At 44.9% G+C, this 20858-nt stretch overlaps 1 protein-coding gene across 2 annotated transcripts in view; it reads right to left on the bottom strand.

The window, feature by feature from the left end:
* Nucleotides 1–20858, bottom strand: part of LOC130120718 (LIM and senescent cell antigen-like-containing domain protein 1) — a 99905-nt gene that overhangs the window by 40178 nt on the left and 38869 nt on the right. For both annotated transcript variants that reach the window (XM_056289418.1, XM_056289419.1), the window contains exons 3-5: nt 14201–14267; nt 1319–1439; nt 943–1092 (exon numbers count right to left, since the gene is read on the bottom strand). In XM_056289418.1, the coding sequence (XP_056145393.1) occupies nt 943–1092; nt 1319–1439; nt 14201–14267 (338 nt within the window). The remainder of the gene's footprint in view (nt 1–942; nt 1093–1318; nt 1440–14200; nt 14268–20858) is intronic.

Here is a 20858-nt window from a genome sequence, read left to right as displayed (position 1 = left end):
TGTGGTGAATTTGCATAATCAACGGACCAGTCAGCGTCTTCGACTGCTGGTTTTTCTAGTCAACAGTTCCAGAGCGAGCGAGGAGGTTACATGACTTTCTCCCGTGTGGTCTTGTCATCCTGGGTAAAATTCCAATTTGACTGTGGGACACTTGTGCTTGTGATTCTGTGAAATGAGGGATATTGAGTGGCAGAGAGAGAATCCCCGTGCAAGACAGCGCTTCTGCTGTGTCGAGTGTCTTCTGCCTAGCTGCTCAGGAATGCTTTTCCTTTTATTTATGTGCACGCATTTTAATGTACTTTTGGTGTTCTTACCAACAATCCATGTTTCATTCCATCTCTTCCCTGTTCTCTCTCACTTTCTGCTTTGGATGAGTCGCTGAGAGACAGAGTTAACTTTGTGTGTGTATGTGTATTCATACCCGCAGTTGTCTTTATGCATGCTCAATAATCCATCCATCCATTCATTATCCGAACCGCTTATCCTGCTCTCAGGATCACGGGGATGCTGGAGCCTATCCCAGCAGTCATTGGGCGGCAGGTAGGGAGACAGGCTGCCAGGACATCACACAGGGCCCCCCCACCCCACCCCACCCCACCCCACCCCACACACACACACACACACACACACATTCATACCTAGGGACAATTTAGTACAGCCGATTCACCTGACCTACATGTCTTTGGATTGTGGGAGGAAACCGGAGCACCCAGACGAAGCCCACGCAGACACGGGGACAATATGCAAACTCCACACAGAGGATGACCTGGGAGGACCCCCAAAGTTGGACTACCCCGGGGCTCGAACCCAGGATCTTCTTGCTGTGAGGCGACCACACTAACCACCGCGCCACTGCGCCGCCCTGCTCAATAATCCAGGTAAGAAAATCAAAGAAGGATGAATCAGTTCATCTGGATACAATGTTTATTGATAGATTCATACCCGCAGTTGTTGCAGTTGAAGTGGTCGGGGTGGTAGGGGTCATTCTTAAACAGAAGAGGTTGCTCTTCAATGATTGCATGACACTTCTGACAGATGTACTTGCCTAAGCCACGTGCTTTCTCTTGGTTATGGCAAGGACGGCACAGGTGCCTGGGAGAGAGAAGGGGAGATGAGAAATGGAGAGAATAAATGACAGAGGTGGAGAAAAGGACAGATGGACAGAAAGACAGAAACAAGAGTAGTAGTTGGACAGATAATATTGGGGGAAGGTAATTGAAGGTAATTGATATACAGTATGCACAGGTAGTCACTGACTGCACAGAGAGGACAACACTAACAGGATATTGCAATGGCAGACGATAATTTGCCCACTGACCTGTCTGCATTCTTAACAAATCCCACGTCGGCCAAAACAGCTTGGCAGATGTCACAGCAGAAACAGTCAGGGTGCCAGCTGTTGTTCATGGCCTTGATAACACGGCCAATTATGAACTCACCTGAAGGAATACCATAATTAATAAACAAATTAATAAAAAAAGAAACACAAATAAATAAACAAACAAACAAACAAGCATTAATAAAAAAAGAACTCATCTATGACCAAATTGTCAAATGGAAACTTATAGGTGGACCAAATTAATTATTGTTGTAACCACAAGTTTGAATTCAAGGACAAGCACATATATACTGTATAATACAACAAATGTAATGTTTTACATAAGATCGAACTGGACTTCAAAATGCTGTAACTCACAGAGGACAATCCACGTGCATTCCATGATCTGCCACTGTAATATTGCTCATAAAACACAATTGTGGAAGGACAAATTAATGAAAATATATTTGCATGTCAAGTCTAAAAAGATGAAATGTCATGTCCAGATGTCACACCTTAAGACACAACGTTGCGTTGTGATATGGTTTTGTGTAAAGCTGTAGTTTTGTTGATTAGGTCAGATGGGTGTGTGTCGCTCCCTCCCTCAACATCACCATCAGTGAGGGAGCAACGCTGAACTAGGTCACAGTCTATTAATATTTGGGTGTCTGGTTAGACACCACACTATATTTCTTCCACCACATGTGAAAGCTGCAGTCTAAGACCATGGACAAACTTGGGTTCCTTTATTGAAACTCTCCCACTTTTGCCTATTCTGCCAAACTCACCCTCACCCATGTTTGACTATGATGACACAACATACAAGTCTGCATGCAAAGGTACAATCCACAAGCTTGACATTCTTTACCACTATGCTATTCTATTTGGCACAAATCTACTACTACTACTACTTTCGGCTGCTCCCATTGGGGGTCGCCACAGCGGATCATCCGTTTCCATTTTTTCCTGTCTTCTGCATCTTCCTCTGTCACACCAGCCACCTGCATGTCTTCCCTCACCACATCCATAAACCTCCTCTTAGGCATTCCTCTTTTCCTCTTCCCTGGCAGCTCCATATTCAGTATCCTTCTCCCAATATACCCAGCATCTCTCCCCCACACATGTCCAAGCTATCTCAATCTTGCCTCTCTTGCTTTGTCTCCAAACTGTCCAACCTGAGTGGTCCCTCTAATATAATCGCTCCTAATCCTGTCCTTCTTCGTTACTCCCAGTGAAAATCTTAGCATCTTCAACTCTGCCACCTCCAGCCCCGCCTCCTGTCTTTTCGTCAGTGCCACTGTCTCCAAACCATATAACATAGTAGCTGGTCTCACTACCATCTTGTAAACCTTCCCTTTAACTCTTCCTGGTACCCTTCTGTCGCAAATCACTCCTGACACTGTTCTCCACCCACTCCACCCTGCCTGCACTCTCTTCTTCACCTCTCTACTGCACTCCCCGTTACTTTGGACAGTTGACCCCAAGTATTTAAACTCAAATGCCTTTGTCACCTCCACTCCTTGCATTCTGACCATTCCACTGTCCTCCCTCTCATTCAAGCATAGGTATTTCGTCTTGCTCCTACTGACTTTCATTCCTCTTCTCTCCAGTAAATACCTCCACCTCTCCAGGCTCTCCTCAACCTGCACCCTACTCTCGCTACAGATCACAATGTCATCCGCGAACAACATCGTCCATGGAGTCTCCTGCCTGATCTTGTCCGTCAACCTGTCCATCACCATTGCAAACAAGAAAGGGCTCAGAGCCAATCCTTGATGTAATCCCACCTCCACCTTGAACCCATGTGTCATTCCAACCACACACCTCACCATTGTCAAACTTCCCTCATACATATCCTGCACTACTCCTACATACTTCTCTGCAACTCCTGACTTCCTCATACAATACCACACCTCCTCTCTCGGCACCCTGTCGTATGCTTTCTCTAAATCTGCAAAGACACAATGCAACTCTTTCTGGCCTTCTCTATACTTCTGAATCAACATTCTCAAAGCAAACATCGCATCTGTAGTGCTCTTTCGTGGCATGAAACTATACTGCTGCTCGCTGATCAACACACTCTCCTCTTTCTATTACTCTTTACCAGATCTTAATGCTGTGGCTGATCAACTTTATGCCTCTGTATTTGTTACAGTTCTGCACATCGCCCTTGTTCTTGAAAATCGGTACCAGTATGCTTCTTCTCCACTCCTCAGGCATCCTCTCACTTTCCAAGATTGTGTTAAACAAGCTAGTTAAAAACTCCACTGCCATCTCTCCTAAACATCTCCATGCCTCTACAGGTATGTCATCAGGACCAACTGCCTTTCCAGTCTTCATCCTCTTCATAGCTGCCCTCACTTCCTCCTTGTTAATCCACTGAACTTTCTGATTCACTATCCCTACATCATCCAACCTTCTCTCTCTCTCATTTTCTTCATTCATCAGCCCCTCAAAGTACTCCTTCCACCTTCTTAGCACACTCTCCTCGCTTGTCAGCACATTTCCATCTCTATCCTTGATCGCTCTAACTTGCTGCACATCCTTCCCAGCTCGGTCCCTCTGTCTAGCCAATCGGTACAAGTCCTTTTCTCCTTCCTTAGTGTCTAACCTCTCATACAACTCACCATACGCCTTTTCCTTTGCCTTTGCCACCTCTCTCTTTGCTTTATGCTGCATCTCCTTGTACTCCTGTCTACTTTCTTCATCTCTCTGACTATCCCAATTCTTTTTTTGCCAAACTCTTCCTCTGTATACTTTGCTGTACTTCCTCATTCCACCACCAAGTCCCCTTGTCTTTCTTCCTCTGTCCTGATGACACACCAAGTAACTTCCTAGCTGTCTCCCTCACTATTTCTGCAGTGGTTGCCCAGCCATCTGGCAACTCTTCATTACCACCCAGTGCCTGTTTTAACTCCTGCCTGAACTCCACACAACAGTCTTCCTTCTTCAACTTCCACCATTTGATCTTCGGCTGTGTCTTCACTCGCTTCTTCTTCTTGGTCTCCAAAGTCATCTTACAGACCATGCTGCCATGATGCTGCCTAGCTGTGTTCTCCCCTGTCACCACCTTGCAGTCTCCAATCCCTTTTAGATCGGGCCTTCTACATAAGATATAGTCCACCTGTGTGCACTTTCCTCCACTCTTGTACTTCACCCTGTGTTCCTCCCTCTTCTTGAAATATGTATTCACCATAGCCATTTCCATCCTTTCGCAAAATCGACCACCATCTGTCCTTCCACATTTCTCTCCTTGACTCCATACCTTTCCATCACCTCTGTTCCCTTCACCAACACTATTTGGCACAAATGTCCCTTCTGAAAAACCCAGTGCACACTTTACTCTTTGGTTAAAAGCTGCTCCCTGCACCCTCATCATAACATTCACTGATTTATACCCATTTACAAATTTTGGGAATGTTTGCAATCACAATATTGTAAGATGTTGTGATTGCATTGTAAGATTGTCAAATGCATTGTAAGATTGCAAACGTTCCCAAATCCTCTGTGAATAGTACACATGGCCATTGAAACTCTAGTTAATGGTCACGCCTATTTACATATGAAACTGATCGTTGGTTTCAGTCGTTGTGCAACTGTATTGTTTATAAGGGTGGGGACACCTGCGGCTGGTTTAGACTGAAGATGTCACTTAGCAGAGCGATGAAACTTTTCTGTCAATAAACATTGTGTCCAGATGAACTGATTCAACTTTCTTTGATTTTATTACCTGGATTATTGATCATGCATAAAGACAACACCTCCCTCATTCTTGAATCATTTGAGTCCGTTGTTTGGAATGCTCTAACCCCGCCATGGAGAATGCAAAACCCAGCGCATTCTTAGCACCGGTCCCAAGTCCAAATAAATGGGGAGGGTTGCATCAGGAAGGGCATCTGGTGTAAAACCTTTGCCAAATCAAACATGTGGATCATAAATCAGATTTCCATACTGGATTGGTCAAGGCCCGGGTTACCAATGAGTGCCACCGTACGGTACTGCTGGCCAGTAGGATACCAGTGGACATTATGCTACTGTTGGGCGTAGAGGGGGAATGCATGTCCAGAGGCAGCGGGAGAGGAGGAAGGATAGGAATGTGGAGGTGAGAGTCGTAACTTTGAATGTTGGCACTATGACTAGTAAAGGGAGAGAGCTGGCTGATATGACAGAAAGAAGAAAGGTAGGTATACTGTGTGTGCAAGAGACCAGGTGGAAGAGGAGTAAGGCCATGACCATCAGAGGTGGGTTCAAACTCTTCTACCATGGTGCAAATGGGAAGAAAAATGGGGTAGGCCTTTCAAGAGTGTGTTGGAGGTGAAGAGAGTGATGGACAGAGTGATGAGTATGAAGCGGGAAACTGAAGGTGTGTTGATGAATGTTATCAGCGCATATGCCCTGATAGGGAAGACATGTGGGATGAGGGAAGACATTCAGGAGGGAAGACATGCAGATGAGGGAAGACATGCAGGTGGCTTGTGTGACAGAGGAAGATGCAGAAGACAGGAAGAAATGGAAATGGATGATCCGCTGTGGCGACCCCTAACAGGAGCAGATGAAAGTAGTAGTAGTAGATCAGCGCATATGCCCTGCAAGTTGGGTGTGAGGTGGTAGAGAAAGAAGAATTCTGGAGTTAGTTGGATGAAGTGGTAGAGAGTGTATCCAAGGAGGAGAGAGTGGTGATTGGCGCGGACTTCAATGGGCATGTTGGTGAAGGGAACAGAGGTGACGAGAAGGTGATGGGGTAGGTATGGTGTCAAGGAGAGAAATGTGGAAGGACAGATGGTGGTCGATTTTGTGAGAAGGATGGAAATGGCTGTGGTGAACACATATTTCAAGAAGAGAGAGGAACACAGGGTGACGCATAAGAGTGGAGGAAAGTGAACACAGGTGGACTATATCTTACGTAGGAAGCACGATCTGAAAGGGATTGGAGACTGCAAGGTGGCAACAGCGGAGAACATTGATAGGCAGCCTCAGGTAGTGGTTTAAAGGATGACTTTGGAGACCAAGAAGAGGAAGCGAGTGCAGGCAGAGCCAAGGATCAAATGGTGCAAGTTGAAGAAGGAAGACTGTTGTGTGGAGTTCAGGGAGCAGTTAAGACAGGCACTGGGTGGTAATGAAGAATTTCCGGACGGCTGGGCAACCACTGCAGAAACAGTGAGGGAGACAGCTAGGAAGGTACTTGGTGTGTCATCAGGACAGAGGAAGAAAGACAAGGGGACTTGGTGGTGGAATGAAGAAGTACAGCAAAGTATACAGAGGAAGAGTTTGGCAAAAAAGTAGTGGGATAGTCAGAGAGATGAAGAAAGTAGACAGGAGTACAAGGCATAAGGCATAAAGCAAAGAGAGAGGTGGCAAAGGCAAAGGAAAAGGTGTATGGTGAGCTGTATGACAGGTTAGACACTAAGGAAGGAGAAAAGGACTTGTATCGATTGGCTAGAGAGAGGGACTGAGCTGGAAGGATGTGCAGCAGGTTAGGGCAATGAAGGATAGAGATGGAAATGTGCTGCCAAGCGAAGAGTGTGTTGAGAAGGTGGAAGGAGTACTTTGAGGGGCTGATGAATGAAGAAAATGAGAGGGAGAGAGGGTTGGATGATGTGGGGATTGTGAATCAGGAAGTGCAGTGGACTAGCGAGGAGGAAGTGAGGGCAGCTATGAAGAGGATGAAAAGTGGAAAGGCGGTTGGTCCAGATGACATACCTGTGGAGGCATGGAGGTGTTCAGAAGAGATGGCCGTGGAGTTTTTAACTAGCTTGTTTAACACAATCTTGGAAAGTGAGAGGATGCCTGAGGAGTGGAGAAGAAGCATACTGTACCGATTTTCAAGAATAGGGGTGATGTGTGGGGCTGTAGCAACTACAGAGATAAAAAGTTGATCAGCCACAACATGAAGATATGGGGAAGAGTAGTGAAAGTTAGGTTAAGAGGAGAAGTGATGATTAGCGAGCAGCAGTATGGTGTCATGCCACGAAAGAGCACTACAGATGCAATGTTTGCTTTGAGAATGTTGATATAGAAGTATAGAGAAGGTCAGAAGGAGTTACATTGTGTCTTTGTGGATTTAGAGAAAGCATATGACAGGCCGAGAGAAGAGGTGTGGTATTGCATAAGGAAGTCGGGAGTGGCAGAGAAGTATGTAGAAGTGGCGCAGGATATGTATGGGGGCGGTGTGACAGTGGTGAGGTGTGCAGTTGGAATGACAGATGGGTCCAAGGTGGAGGTGGAATTACATTAAAATACCACCGCTTCCAGTGTGGGAAGATGGCAGCACGAATTCATGCTTGCAGCGGCCTTACCCAGTACCAGTGTTCGAAGGTGGTGGCATGAATTTACGTTTGCGGTGGCCTCACGCAGTACCATCCATGCAGTGTCTTTGTCCGTGTCTAAGTTTGTGTCTTCATTTGATGGGTGGGAGAGTTGGCGCTGGATCGGCTGGGGGAGCCCGGCCTGCTGTGCCCTGTGGGCCCAGGGACCATGGCCTTGCCTGGAGCTGCGCCCGAAGAGGAAACACAGAGGGCGGTCTGACAGGATGCGGAAGCAGGGCAGGCTAAGATAACTGCTAGCCCGTGTAGACCAACAGTTTCAATAACACCGAGGGGTGTCTGGTAGCGACCTCACCTAGTGTTGACTGTGTTGTTAGTGTCATTGTGTGGAGTGCAGGGAGGTGTGTCGAAGGTGTCTGGCTGGGAGAGCTGGCATTGGATTGGCTGGGTGATCTTGGTCTGCTGCGTCTTGTGGGCCCAGGGACCATGGTCTTGCCTGGAGCTGCACCCAAGAAGGAAACACTGAGGGCGGTCTGACAGGACGCGGAAACGGGGCACGCTAGGCTAACTGCTAGCCCATTCTGACAATCATCCTGGCATTCACTCTCTCGGACATTGATTTTTTTTTTATATGTAGGATATATGTTCTTGTAGTTTGGATATGTGCTTTTGTCTTTGTGTTGCACTGCTGTGGGCAACAATATTTCCTTTCATTTCATGTGCACAGGTGCATGGAATGAAATGACAAATAAATGTTCCTGATTCCTGATCAAGGATCGGCTCTGAGCCCTTTCTTGTTTGCAATGGTGATGGACAGGTTGATGGATGAGATCAGGCAGGTTTCTCTGTGGACTATGATGTTCGTGGATCACATTGTGATCTGTAGCGAGAGCAGGGTGCAGGTTGAGAAAAGCCTGGAGAGGTGGAGGTATGCACTGGAGAGAAGAGGAATGAAAGACAGTAGGAGTAAGATGGAATACCTATGCGTGAATGAGAGGGAGGACAGCAGAATGGTGAGGATGCAAGGAGTGGAGGTGACGAAGGCACATGAGTTTAAATACTTGGGGTGAGGGTGTTCAAAGTAATGGAGAGCGTGGAAGAGAGGTGAAGAAGAGAGTGCAAGCAGGGTGGAATGGGTGGAGAAGAGTATCAGGAGTGATTTGCGACAGAAGGGTACCAGCAAGAGTTAAAGGGAAGGTTTACAAGATGGTTGTGAGACCAGATATGTTGTATGGTTTGGAGACACTTGGCACTAACAAATTGACAGGAGGCGGAGCTGGAGGTGGCAGAGTTGAAGATACTAAGATATTCATTGGGAGTGACGAAGAAGGACAGGATTAGCAACGAGTATATTAGAGGGACAGCTCAGGTTGGACGGTTTAGAGACAAAGCAAGAGAGGCAAGATTCAGAGGGCTTGGACATGTGCACAGGAGAGATGCTGGGTATATTGGGAGAAGGATGCTGAAAATTAAGCTGCCAGGGAAGAGGGAAAAGAAGAAGGCCTAAGTGGAGGTCTATGGACGTGGTGAGGGAGGACCTGCATGTGGCTGGCATGACAGAGGAAGATCCAGAAGACAGGAAGAGATGGAAATGGATAATCCGCTGTGCCGACCCCTAACAGGAGCAGTCGAAAGTAGTAATGGATATATATCTATACATATCTATACATATATATAGATATATATAGGTAGCACTTTGGAGTTTAACATCAGATCCTGTGTATTCGAAAACACCATATTGTATACTTTTTACTACTAGAAGAACCCCGCTACAATGTAGCGGTTTGGTTATCCACCCGTCTAAATCTCCCTCCTCTTCATCCTGCCAGCTAGCCGCCTTCCCCCTGAGCCTAACCCCCATCCCCACTACAACTCCCTCCCCCCAAATGCTCGGAATCATCTGAAATGCCGAGAAAAGTGGTTTTTAGCCATTTTTAGAAAATGCATATTTTGAATAATTATGCATAATTATTATAATTATTTTAATTTTCTGCTATTTTTGTGGTCCTCTCTGGAACAATACCTACCACCTCCAAAAAAAATGAGGATCATAAGTGCATTTTTGCAAAAATGCATTTATTTTGCATAATGCCAAAACATGTGTAAGTCCCAGGAAAAAAATGTTATAGGTGAAAAAATCGAAGATGCTCAGAATCATCTGAAATGCCCAGAAAAGTGGTTTTTAGCCATTTTTTTTTAGAAAAGTGCATATTTGCATATTTATGCATAATTAATTATGCATACTTTTAATGTTCTGCTATTTTTTATAGGTGCCCCTGCTCATCCCCAATAACCTCCAAAAAGAATCAAGGCCCCAAGTGCTTTAGTTTGGCTGTTTATAGACTCTCACACAGACACACACCACACACCAGACACACATTGTGAAAATACAGGAGTAGATTATAACCAGTATACAGCAGTTGTATATGTATCTACATTTGTACATTAATATTGCACATCTGAAATAAAAAGACTAGGTTAAAACCTATGGCTGGATGATGACTACGTTTATTTAAGGGCTGTTTTTGCATGACTAGTTTTAAAAAGCGGCTGTTTTGACATTGGTTCCATGAACTGCTGATGATGTAATAGAAAACTGGTGGCGTTGATTCATTTTGAAAGAGCAACGGCCAATGGGGAAACTCCAACTCGGCCATCTGACCAATGGTGAAACTCCATCACTCACTCAGGCACTCACTCACAGACCAGCTGATGTGTAGGGCTGGCGCCGCGGTGACGACCCAGCAAAAAAGAGGTAGAGCACGTTGGAGATTTATGTAAATGAGACAACTTGATAAGTGGGGGCTATTTACAAAGTGTCAAGGTTACATGATAAGTGTCCATTATTGCACCATGTTATTAAGTGTTGATGAGAGAGATGACCTGTGGGGAAAAAAACTGTTCCTGTGTCTAGTGGTTTTGGTGCACATTGCTCTGTAGTACTTACCAGAGTTCAAACAGACTGTGTCCTGGGTGTGTGTGTGTGTGTGTGTGTGGGGGGGGGGGTCTGTGTTGATTCTTCTTACCCCTGTACTAGTCCTTCCGCGAGTGATATTTTTATTCCTAGGAAGGAAGGTGAAGGCATAACCCGCTCTACTCTGCCTCTGATTGGCTTACCCTGGTATTCTTACCCTGACCCTGGCCAATCTCACTCCTCTTGTGATCAACCAATGGCGCAATGAGTACTAGCCAATCAGAGGCAGTGTAGGGGTGGGTCATGACTTTACCATTCTAGGAGGGAAAAAAAAATCGCTCAGCATCTGGGGCACGGAGTGGGAATGAAAAAGGCACCATCCTCCTTATTACAAGTCAGTGTACCATCAAAATGATATTGAAACTAAGGGGCCTAGCCCAAACCATGAAAAACAGCCCCAGACCAGTGCTTGAAGGGGGCCGGTACTCACCAGTACACAGTACCGGCACTTCTAGAGTTTACTCTTTCATGTACCATGACTTTTCTTTTGCACACTGGCACTTCTCACAAGCTGCTAGTACCATTTCTGCCCTCAGAGAACCTTAAATAAACTGCATAACCCTGGGGGCACTACATGATGCTCACCTGTTCCTGTTCTCACCTTCCTGCTTTTCTCTGCCGGCGGCTCGTCTAAGTAACGTTACATGAACCTTACAATAACAGCCTGAGGGACAACTAGACATAGAGCCAGCAAACTTTGTTGAATGCCATACAAAAAGATCTAAAAAATGTGAATATGGGGAGTACTGGCACTTGTTTTTTTTCCCCCCACTTCAAGCACTGCCCCAGACCATTATTCCTGCTCCACCAAACTTTGCAGTTGGCACTATGCATTGGGGCAGGTAGCGTTCTCCTGGCATCTGCCAAACCCAGAATCGACCGTCCGACTGCCAGATAGTGACGCGAGATTCGTCACTCCAGAGAATGCATTTCCACTACTCCAGAGTCAAATGGCGGTTTGATTTACACTACTTCAGCTGATGCTTGGCATTGCGCTTAGTGACCTTAGGCTTTTGTGCGGCTAGTCTGCCATGGAAACCCATTTCATAAAGCTCCCGACGAACAGTTCTTATGCTAATGTTGCTTCAGGAGGAAGTTGGGAACTCAGTAGTGAGTGAGTGAACTGAGGACAGAAGATTTTTACGTGCTACAGCACTCTGCAATGTCATTCTGTGAGCTGGTGTGACCTATTGCTTATTGCAGCTGAGCTATTGTCGTTCCTACAAATTTCCACAGCACTTACAGTTGACCGGGGCAGCTCTAGCAGGGCAGAGATTTGACAAACTGACTTGCTGGAAAGGTGGCATCCAATGACAGTGTCATGTGTGTGTCTGACATTCTTGTGTAAGAAGTCGGGTTGTTGTGAAGCGTCTAGTGTGTTGGTGTAGTGTTCTGTTCTGTGCCTGTCACGTCTCACTCTCAACCTTCATTGCTGGACAGGAGAGCCTAGCACTTAAGTCTCTCCCTGCCAGTACATAGCCTCTCCAACAGCAAGCCCTATGTAGCGCCTCCTCGTGGCAACACACGGTAACTGGGTACACCTTGGACCCTGGCTGAACTACAAGGGACTCGGAGGGGGTCTGGCCCCTAGATGTGCGGTACGCAGGTCCACCGGTGTATGGATATTCCCTGATGCCCACGAACCAGCCCCCAGCTATGGGTTAAATAGTGCCACTGCCTAGTGGACACCTCGGGAGAGGAATAGGCTACGGGAGTAAACCCCTAACACAACATCATGTGCAGTGCTGTAGATTTTTATTTTTCTTGCCCCTTTGAATGTGTTTAAGCGGGAGAGTACTGCTGGCGTCGTGTGTGGCTGCCGCTTCTCCCTCTCATAGCCCCCCCCCTTCCCATCCACTCCTGTGTGTCTGTGTTATGTTTATTTGTTGTCTTGTTTCACCGCCATTTATTGTAAAGTGACTTTGAGTTTTAGAAAAGCGCTGTATAAGACTGATTTATTATTATTATCATTATTATTATGGGAAAGGGTTGCTGAAGCGTCATGTGATGTAGGCTGAAAGGTTCAGGGTACTGATTCCTGCATGCGTGACAAACCCTGGATAGGCCCCTCCTCGCGGTATTGACCGGACTTCACTTGTGGAGTTGGCGTAACCTGGGCAGCACTCAGCCGGCTAAAGCCTAACGGGGCCGCGGACTGGCGGTTATAAAAATCCCACACATCCCTGGCTCGTAAGTGCCTAACAAGTGGGCAGTCTGGACTCCCAATCCGACCATCACTTGGGTGCAACCTGTGGCGGATCCCATCGTCTTCACTCTTGTGTTGCCATGGAACTAGATCCTCCCAGGCCAAGCAGTGTGGACCAGCATCACGGCCTGATCACCTCTTCAATCAAGGCTTTAGCGAATGGCTCCAAGAGTTTTTTTTCTATCTCTTGGAATGGATCCTCGGACACGAGAGACGCCAACGACGACGACGATTATGTGAAAGGCACTGAGCTCTTCGGCATCTGTTTCGCACCTCTTAGCAATGAGTGTGCCGGAAATGGCCAAACCCACAAATTATAAGGGGTGACCATATACTATTGGAACTGTAGTGTATCTAATACTGTTTCTTGAGACTCCCTATTTTAGTGTTATTGCATCCAGGGGTTAATAATAGATTAAGATTAGGGTTAGGTTAAGATTAGGATTAGATTTAGGGTTAAGGATTAGGGTTCAGGTCACAGCCAGGGTTGGGGTGGGGTTTAAGGTTAAAAAAAAAAAGGTCTGGGGCATCCAGGTGGCATAGTGGTCTATACCGTTGCCTACCAACAAGGGGATCTGCGGTCCGACTCCCCATGTTACCTCCAGCTTGGGCGAGCGTCCCTACAGTTAAAATTGGCTGTGTCTGCGGGTGGGAAGCCTGATGTGGGTGTGTGTCCCGGTCGCTGCACTGGTGTAACCCAGGTGAAATTATGTTCCGATAAGGAGTCCCGCTGTTTCCCATCTCATGACACCCAGTTGCAGCAACTGAAGAAGAAACTGTCCCCATCAATGCATTGCCACCGACTGATGTTTCCCTACTCATCGTAATTTTTGTGTCATATTTTTTTACACATAAAGAAAAGCCTCAAAAATCCACATGCAAAAAAAGAGAAACATAATCATGAATACAATGTGGTACACACACAAAGGTGATGTGTTCACAGAAATAATTACAAAACACAAGTGTCAATGTACAGTTGTGGACGATGGAGCTCATGGAACACGCATGGATTACTTCTGTGAACGTTAAACTCCAATTAAATCTTTCATAACATGTGATATTATAGTTTTTTGATCTACGTAAGGAAATTGCCCTTTTATGTGCCTCCTTTTGCAAAGAGGTCATAGAGATGGACAGCTGTTGAGCAGCACCCTGAGGATTCAATATCTTGCTCCAAACAGACTCTTAAAGAGATTGCATGCTTGGTGAAAAAAAGACTAAGCTTTGACTTCATGTTTAGGGGGTTGTTTCCACAAGTTACATCACTTCATTTACTTGAATCACTGGATTTTATATATACATATAATCACACTGGCAGCTGATGAGTGCGCGATGCACGAAACAAGCTTGCACTGCTCTGTATTAAAAGTTATTTTTCCTACATCTATCTTTATATATATATATATATATATATATATATATATATATTGTGTACTCACCACATTGGTGGCAGCAGGGAGCAAACAACATCTGGAAGTCATGCTCACAGTACTTCCTGCCCTCAAACTGCAAAAGAAGTGGATTTGAACAATTTATAAACAATTAGAGCGCACACTAGGACACATTTCTACATGTACATGTACTAACAATTGTCATACAGCCATTATAACAAAACAGTTACCTGTATATACCTTTAAAGATACATGGGAAATATTTATGACTTGTTTCTTGCCTATAATATTTTTGTAAATGTAATGTGTCAGAAGTTGTGACTTTCATCAGAGCCACAGAGTTCTGTCTTACATCTACAAAGATCAGAAAGAGGTTTCTCAGAGTCGAGTCGATTTTATTTGTATCGCCCAATATCACAAATGTGCTTCAAGGGGCTTTACAGCAACACAATATCCTGTCCTTAGACCCTCACACTGGATAAGGAACAACTCCCTAACAAACCTTTAACGGGGAGAAAAAATACGAAGAAACCTCAGCGAGGGCAACAGAGGAGGGATCTCTCTCCCAAGACGGACAACGTGCAATGGATGTTGTGCTTACACAATTTACACAATAAAACATCAAAAGAGAATAACAGAATTATAATTCCATTATAATATATATGAAAAATATGATGAGGATGCCAAGCAGTGTCCAGACACCACCGGAACAGCCCAGGACTCAACCACGTGACCACCATCACCATGTTAAGAAGAAGAAAAAAAAGATTAGTAACATGCGAATGACAGAAGGATATAATATTAAAGCAGGATAACAAAATTATATGTATGTGTCTATACACACACACACACACACACACACATATAATATATAATATATATATAAAATATATATAAAAAGGAAAAAAATATTATGAGGGCGATGCCAAGCAGTATCCAGGTGGTGACCACCATCACCATGGAGACCTGGAAGGAGGACAGACTGCACGTGCACACAAGTTAGACTCCCATCACACCATTCACACACACACACAAGAGAAAGGAGAAGACATCATTCAAGGGAGAGAAAAGACACGTGAGAGAACAGTTTGCAATAGTCAATAATCAATCTATAATCAAGCAGGTAAGTAGCTTAGATGTTTTCCAGAGGTGAAGCCTTTTGGGGCACAGCTTTTCTCCTGAAACAGCGTTTGCACTTTTTGCCTTTTTCCTCAATAGCTTTTACTATCCCTGGCCAGTAGAATCTGGCATGAGCAAGGTGTAGTGTGTGTTCGTAACCAGCATCATTATGTACACCATGAAGCGCTCGTTCTCTGAATTGTTCATGTAAGACCAATTGGTAGGCAGGGTTGCCTCGGTCGATCTGCCTCCTATGCAGTGCACCATCTCTGAGTTCGAGCCTTTTCCATTCCTTGAGAAGGAGTTTGACATCTGGATGCACAAGATTTACCTCTCTGATCCCGAATTTTAATGTTCTCTCCACAAAGTTGATGACATGTGAGATAGACGGATCTGCTTTTTGAGCATTGCACCAGTCATTGTTAGTCAGAAGGTAAAGTACCTTCACCAAAAAGATCAAGCACTAAGAGGGGTCAACGGCAAGAGACTCTGCAACAACAGGTGTTCTGGGTGGTGTTGGTGTTTACCTTTAAATGTCAACAGATGACGTTGGCATAAGCTAGAGAACACTTTATGATTCATGTCATCCCTTGCATCCATGGTCCGTCTTTTCATGTCCTCAATCTTTTCTCTTTCTTTGACAAAATCTTCATCCTCGCGAGGCGGGTTTTGGGGCCGACAGGATAACCTGTCTGCATCACAATTGGCTTGCCCTGCTCTATGCTTAGTGGAGAACTAGTAAGTAGAGAGAGCGGCTAATCAACGGTATCCGGCTGCATCTAACTTGGCAGAGATCAACACGTATGTGAGTGGATTGTTGTTGGTAAGTGAAGTGAAATTTGTGTCATAAAGGTAGTTATTAAATTTCCCACAAATAGCCCACTTTAGAGCTAAGAACCCAAGTTTGTGAGTGGGGCAGTTTTGTTAACTTTTGGAAAGACTTCGACTGGCATAAGCGAAAACTCTGAGCTTCCCCTCCTGCTCTTGGTAGAGTGCTGCCCCCAAGCCTTCATGACAAGCGTCGGTATGAAAGACATACAGCAGTAGGGGTGCAGATGTCAATTTGTCGATTAAAGTTCTGAATGCACTTTCACACTCAGCAGTCCATTCCTCTCCAAGGGGTGCATTGCAACTCACAAGAGGTTTGGAGTGGTCCCTCTTGTACACTTTGCCCCTTTTCTTTGGTGGACTGTAGTCTGCTGTCAGGCTGTTAAAAAGTTTGGCTATCCTAGAGTACCCCTCGACAAAACGTTGATAGTATCCAGCAAAACCTACAAAACATTTCAACTCCTTCCTTGTTGAAGGCCGAGGCTAATCTCTCAAGGCAGACATCTTATCAGGGTCAGTATGGACTCCTTGAGCATCGACCACATGACCAATGTACTTTACAGAGGTCTTAAAGAAGTGAAACTTTTCTGGGGACAGCTTTGCACCATAATCTTTGAGACAGCTCAGTACCTTCATGAGCCGTACAGCTTCAAGGAACATGCCACCTGGCAGCCCATGGTGTTTATGTGGTTCAAGCACAAATGTTGTATTCTGACAGTGTCTTTTCAATCTAACATCACCTATGACACAGTACTTTTGTTTTGCAGGAATGGTGATGGGATCTTTTCCATGCAACATGACGGGACATACATGGTTGTCAATCTCATCTGTGTGGGCAATATGCGGGAAGATCATTGCAAGGTTTTTGGAGCGAAGCTTATGGACAAAACCTGAGCCACCTTGCTCAAGTAGCTGTTCATAAAGTCTGAAGAGCAGATTGGTCCTGATCAATAGTGGGGTTCTGCTGTTGAATTGACATTCGGGGACTATAAGCGCTAACACCCCAAGGTCCTCTTCCCTGCCAGTGATGGTTTGGGGAAAAGTGACATGAGCTTCTGCATAGCTGAGGTAGGAACATTCTGTCCACCAGCTCCTTCAATTTCAAGAAGAGTATAATAGAATTGATGGGTAGGTGAGACAGATGGTTTCTATGGAAATACTCGGAAACTGTAGTGACTTGTGACCCAGAGACGATGATGGAATCACAAGGTACATGCTCAAGAGAGACTGAAGCTGCACAACAAGGAGTCCTGATGGTATGAGTTGCTCTGTGCTACCGTCAGCCTCCGTTGTCTGCATCATAACTCTTCCTTGTGCTGTAGCACTGTGGACAAAGTTCTTGGGACAGGGGTTATCTTCTGTCACAGCTCCTGGGTGTCCCACGGCAGGAGCTGCTACAAGTTTAAAGCAAAGGGTGAGGCAGGCTGCTGAGTTAGAAACTTGTCTTGTATCTCTTTTAACTGTGTATCTCTTTTAGTGTGGTGTTCAGTTCATTTGAACAATGAGCACAGGTGTGATTGTCTTGTCCACACTTAAAGCAGAACCACACTCTTGGTATTCCAGGGACTCTAAGAGGTCTCTTGCTATTGCTGCTAATTGCAAGACAATCTTTCTTTTGGGTGCTCTCACTCTCGTTTTGACTCTGGGCTAGCTTCTCAACTCGTTTTGTTAGATCAGCTATTTTACTTTCAAACATAGAGGTTTCACCTTGGTTTGGTTTCGGTGCTGGGCGGTGCCTACTATTGTGAATGGGGTTCTGTGACTTTTTTTGTCAACTTCTCTACTTGTTTAGTTAGCTCATTCACTTTCTTTTCAAGCTTTGATGCTTCGTTTTCCTTTGTGTTTGGTGATGGGGCAGGACCACTACCATAGGAGGGCATGTCAAAGATGTAATGGGCATGTGCAGTAGCTTTTGTAGCGCCTAAATGTTTTTAAAAAAAATTCTGTTCAGCTTTGCTGAACAGCGATCTTCCACAGTTCTCAACATGAGAAGGAATTCAGGGAACGGTGGTGGGTTGCTCATTTTGTGCTCTCACTGTAGACCTATGATGACGCTCTGATACCAACAGCCCCAACAGAACTGTCTGGAGTAACTGGTTGTTGGAATTTTCAGCTGAGGCTCCCCCTCTAGAAATTGTCCTTGTGAGGAGGCTGTGGAGCCTGTTCAGATATGCGGCAAGTTTCTCTCCATTGTTTTGGTTTGAGCTGAGAAATGCTCCAAACAACTTCTCTGTGTAGCTAAAGGAAGAATCAAGCTGAGTGACTTAAGCGCTTGGGGGTGAGGAGATTCCAAGAGGTTTCACAACATCAGTGGCTGGATTCAGTTAAGCTTTCAAGGATTCTTCTCACCTTGTGAGCCTCACTCAAGGAAGGGTCGCCAAGAAGGAGGTCAACTTGGGTGCACCAGGTGTTGTACTCAACCTCACAGTAAGGCCTTGGCATCCGGCCAGAGAAGGTGCGCACCTTGACTTGTGTGAATGATGAAGCGGTTGACTCATTTCAGATGACATGTTCCACAATCACTTTTTGGATCGGAGTTAGGTTAAGGGCATTTATGTGAACTGGGCTCACTGGCACACTAGCAGGCACACTATGAACATGTATGGGCTGTGCAGGTTCACTCTGGTTATCTCTTGTGATGTTGTTGTCTGGTGTGTTTCTATTTTGTGTTGTATCTTGGCTCTCTTGTAATTCCCTTATGAGTACACTTAAGAAGCATGCTTTGCCACCACTACCTGGGACTAACTTTAGTTCACTCAGGTACCTGCGGGCTATTTCCCTACACATCTCTTCTTGACAGATATCTGCAATGGTTCACAAAGACCACTTTACAGCAAGATCTTTGGGACTTGGTAAGGTGCCTAAAGTACTGGGGTCTATTCTAGAGATGGACCTGTCAGATGCATACTCAACCAGGGCTCTACCCTCTGGCTGTCCTAGCTCATCAGGGATCCTGACTATTTTTGAGATATTCCCATTGACTTCAAATACATTAGCTATTTATTCATCTATATAATCTCCCTCAATACCTGTTACAAACAAGGAGCTATGACCATGAACATCAAACCGGTTGCAAATGTCCATAGCTAACTCAGTGGAATGAATAATTTATGTACACGTTATGTATTGTGGGATGGAAGATCAAATTGCTACTGAAGACCAGTCTCATGGCGGGTTCGCCACTTTGGTGTAACCTTTTGTGTAACCTTCCCCTAGTGGTGGGGCATCCATGCTGGTGATCCTGGGTTTGGTATCTACAGTGTCGAAATCTGGGTTCGTCAAGTATCTTATACCCAAGATCCTACAGGAACTCTGGTTACAGGTTCACTCAGATCCTAGGTTCAGCTTTCACTCAGACTGGTAAGGAGCTTGGTAGTAGCAGAATCCACAATGGGAGAAAGAAGACTTCCAATCCACACAAACCCACACGTGACCATTGACTTATGAATAATAAGGGAAATATATTTACAAAGGTAACAGAAAATAGCAAAACATGGAAACAAAACAGCAAGTTCCATTAAGCATGTTTGTCTTGGGCCCAAGAACAAAAGCAAAAAAAAAAAAAAAAAAAAAAAAAAAAAAAAAAAAAGCATAACCTGAGTACTCAGGGGAAAAAAGTACCAAAATAAAGTAATCAACCTCTGTTTGGTGTTTTTTTTTTTTTTTTACATGTTCCTACCATCTCCTGAGATTAAAAAAAAACATCCCTGAGCAGCAGTGTCTGAGATGATGGCATCCAGGAGCAGTGACAATGAAGCAGCTCCACGGTAGAATTGCCCCCGCCGCCCCCCCCCCCAAAAAACAGCCAGGATAATCCTTCGATCGATTAGCTCTGACAGAGCGCCTGCTGGAACTCCCGCGAAAATCTCCTCCACTCCATTACTAGTTTCCTGTCCTTCTTTGGCAACCACCAGCTTGGCCTCAACCAATGCAACTCTGATATTAGGGTCTTAATCTGACTTTTTTTCGCATCTACAAACCCTTTCGGAGTTGAGTTCGCTGGAGCGCTGAGGGGAGATTAGGAGCCTCACTGCACAGCTGCATCACCTACAACTGCCCAAGCCTGCACTGTGATGCGTTCAGGGGGCATCTGTAGATTTCAGCATCTACCAATAGTTTATACAAATAGTTCTGTGTTGTTAACTGTTTGTGTTTTTTTGTTTTGTTGCTTTATTCTCTCTGTTTTTGTATGTTTTTGGTCGTGCATTTTTTTAAAAATTTTGATGTTTTTATCGTTTGTGTTGCACTGCTGTGGGCTGGGTGAAACGAAATGTCTTTTCTTTTGTGTACTCAAGTACATGATAGAATGACAACAAATTGTTCTTGATTCTAGTCTCTGCATGTGAGGCTTTTGGAGGATGTTTGTGAGTTTGAATCACAAGAAATAACACGGGTTACATACAGTTTAAGGAGATCAGACAGGTAAGATCGGGCAAGCTCATTTAGGAGTTTATGTCAGTACAAGTACTTTTAAGTCTCATCTAACATGGATAGGAAGCCAACGAAGGGAGACAAGAATTGGTGTAATAGGGTCAAATTTTCTAGTTTTACTAAGGATTCTAGCTGCAGCATTCTGAACCATCTGAAGACTTTAAGTACTAGCATGTGGCAGACCTGAAAACAGAACATTACTTTAATTATGTCTGGATGAAACAAATGCATGTATTAGAGTCTCTGTGTCAGCCATGGACAGGAAAGACTGCATTTTAGCTATGTTACATAAGTGAAAAAATGCAGTCTTGGCAATTTCTTTAATGTG

This window comes from Lampris incognitus, chromosome 11 (assembly GCF_029633865.1).
Source record: "Lampris incognitus isolate fLamInc1 chromosome 11, fLamInc1.hap2, whole genome shotgun sequence".
Classification (NCBI taxonomy): Eukaryota; Metazoa; Chordata; class Actinopteri; order Lampriformes; family Lampridae; genus Lampris; species Lampris incognitus.
Note: the sequence above shows the minus strand (reverse complement) of the source record. Positions and strands in the feature narration are given on the sequence as shown.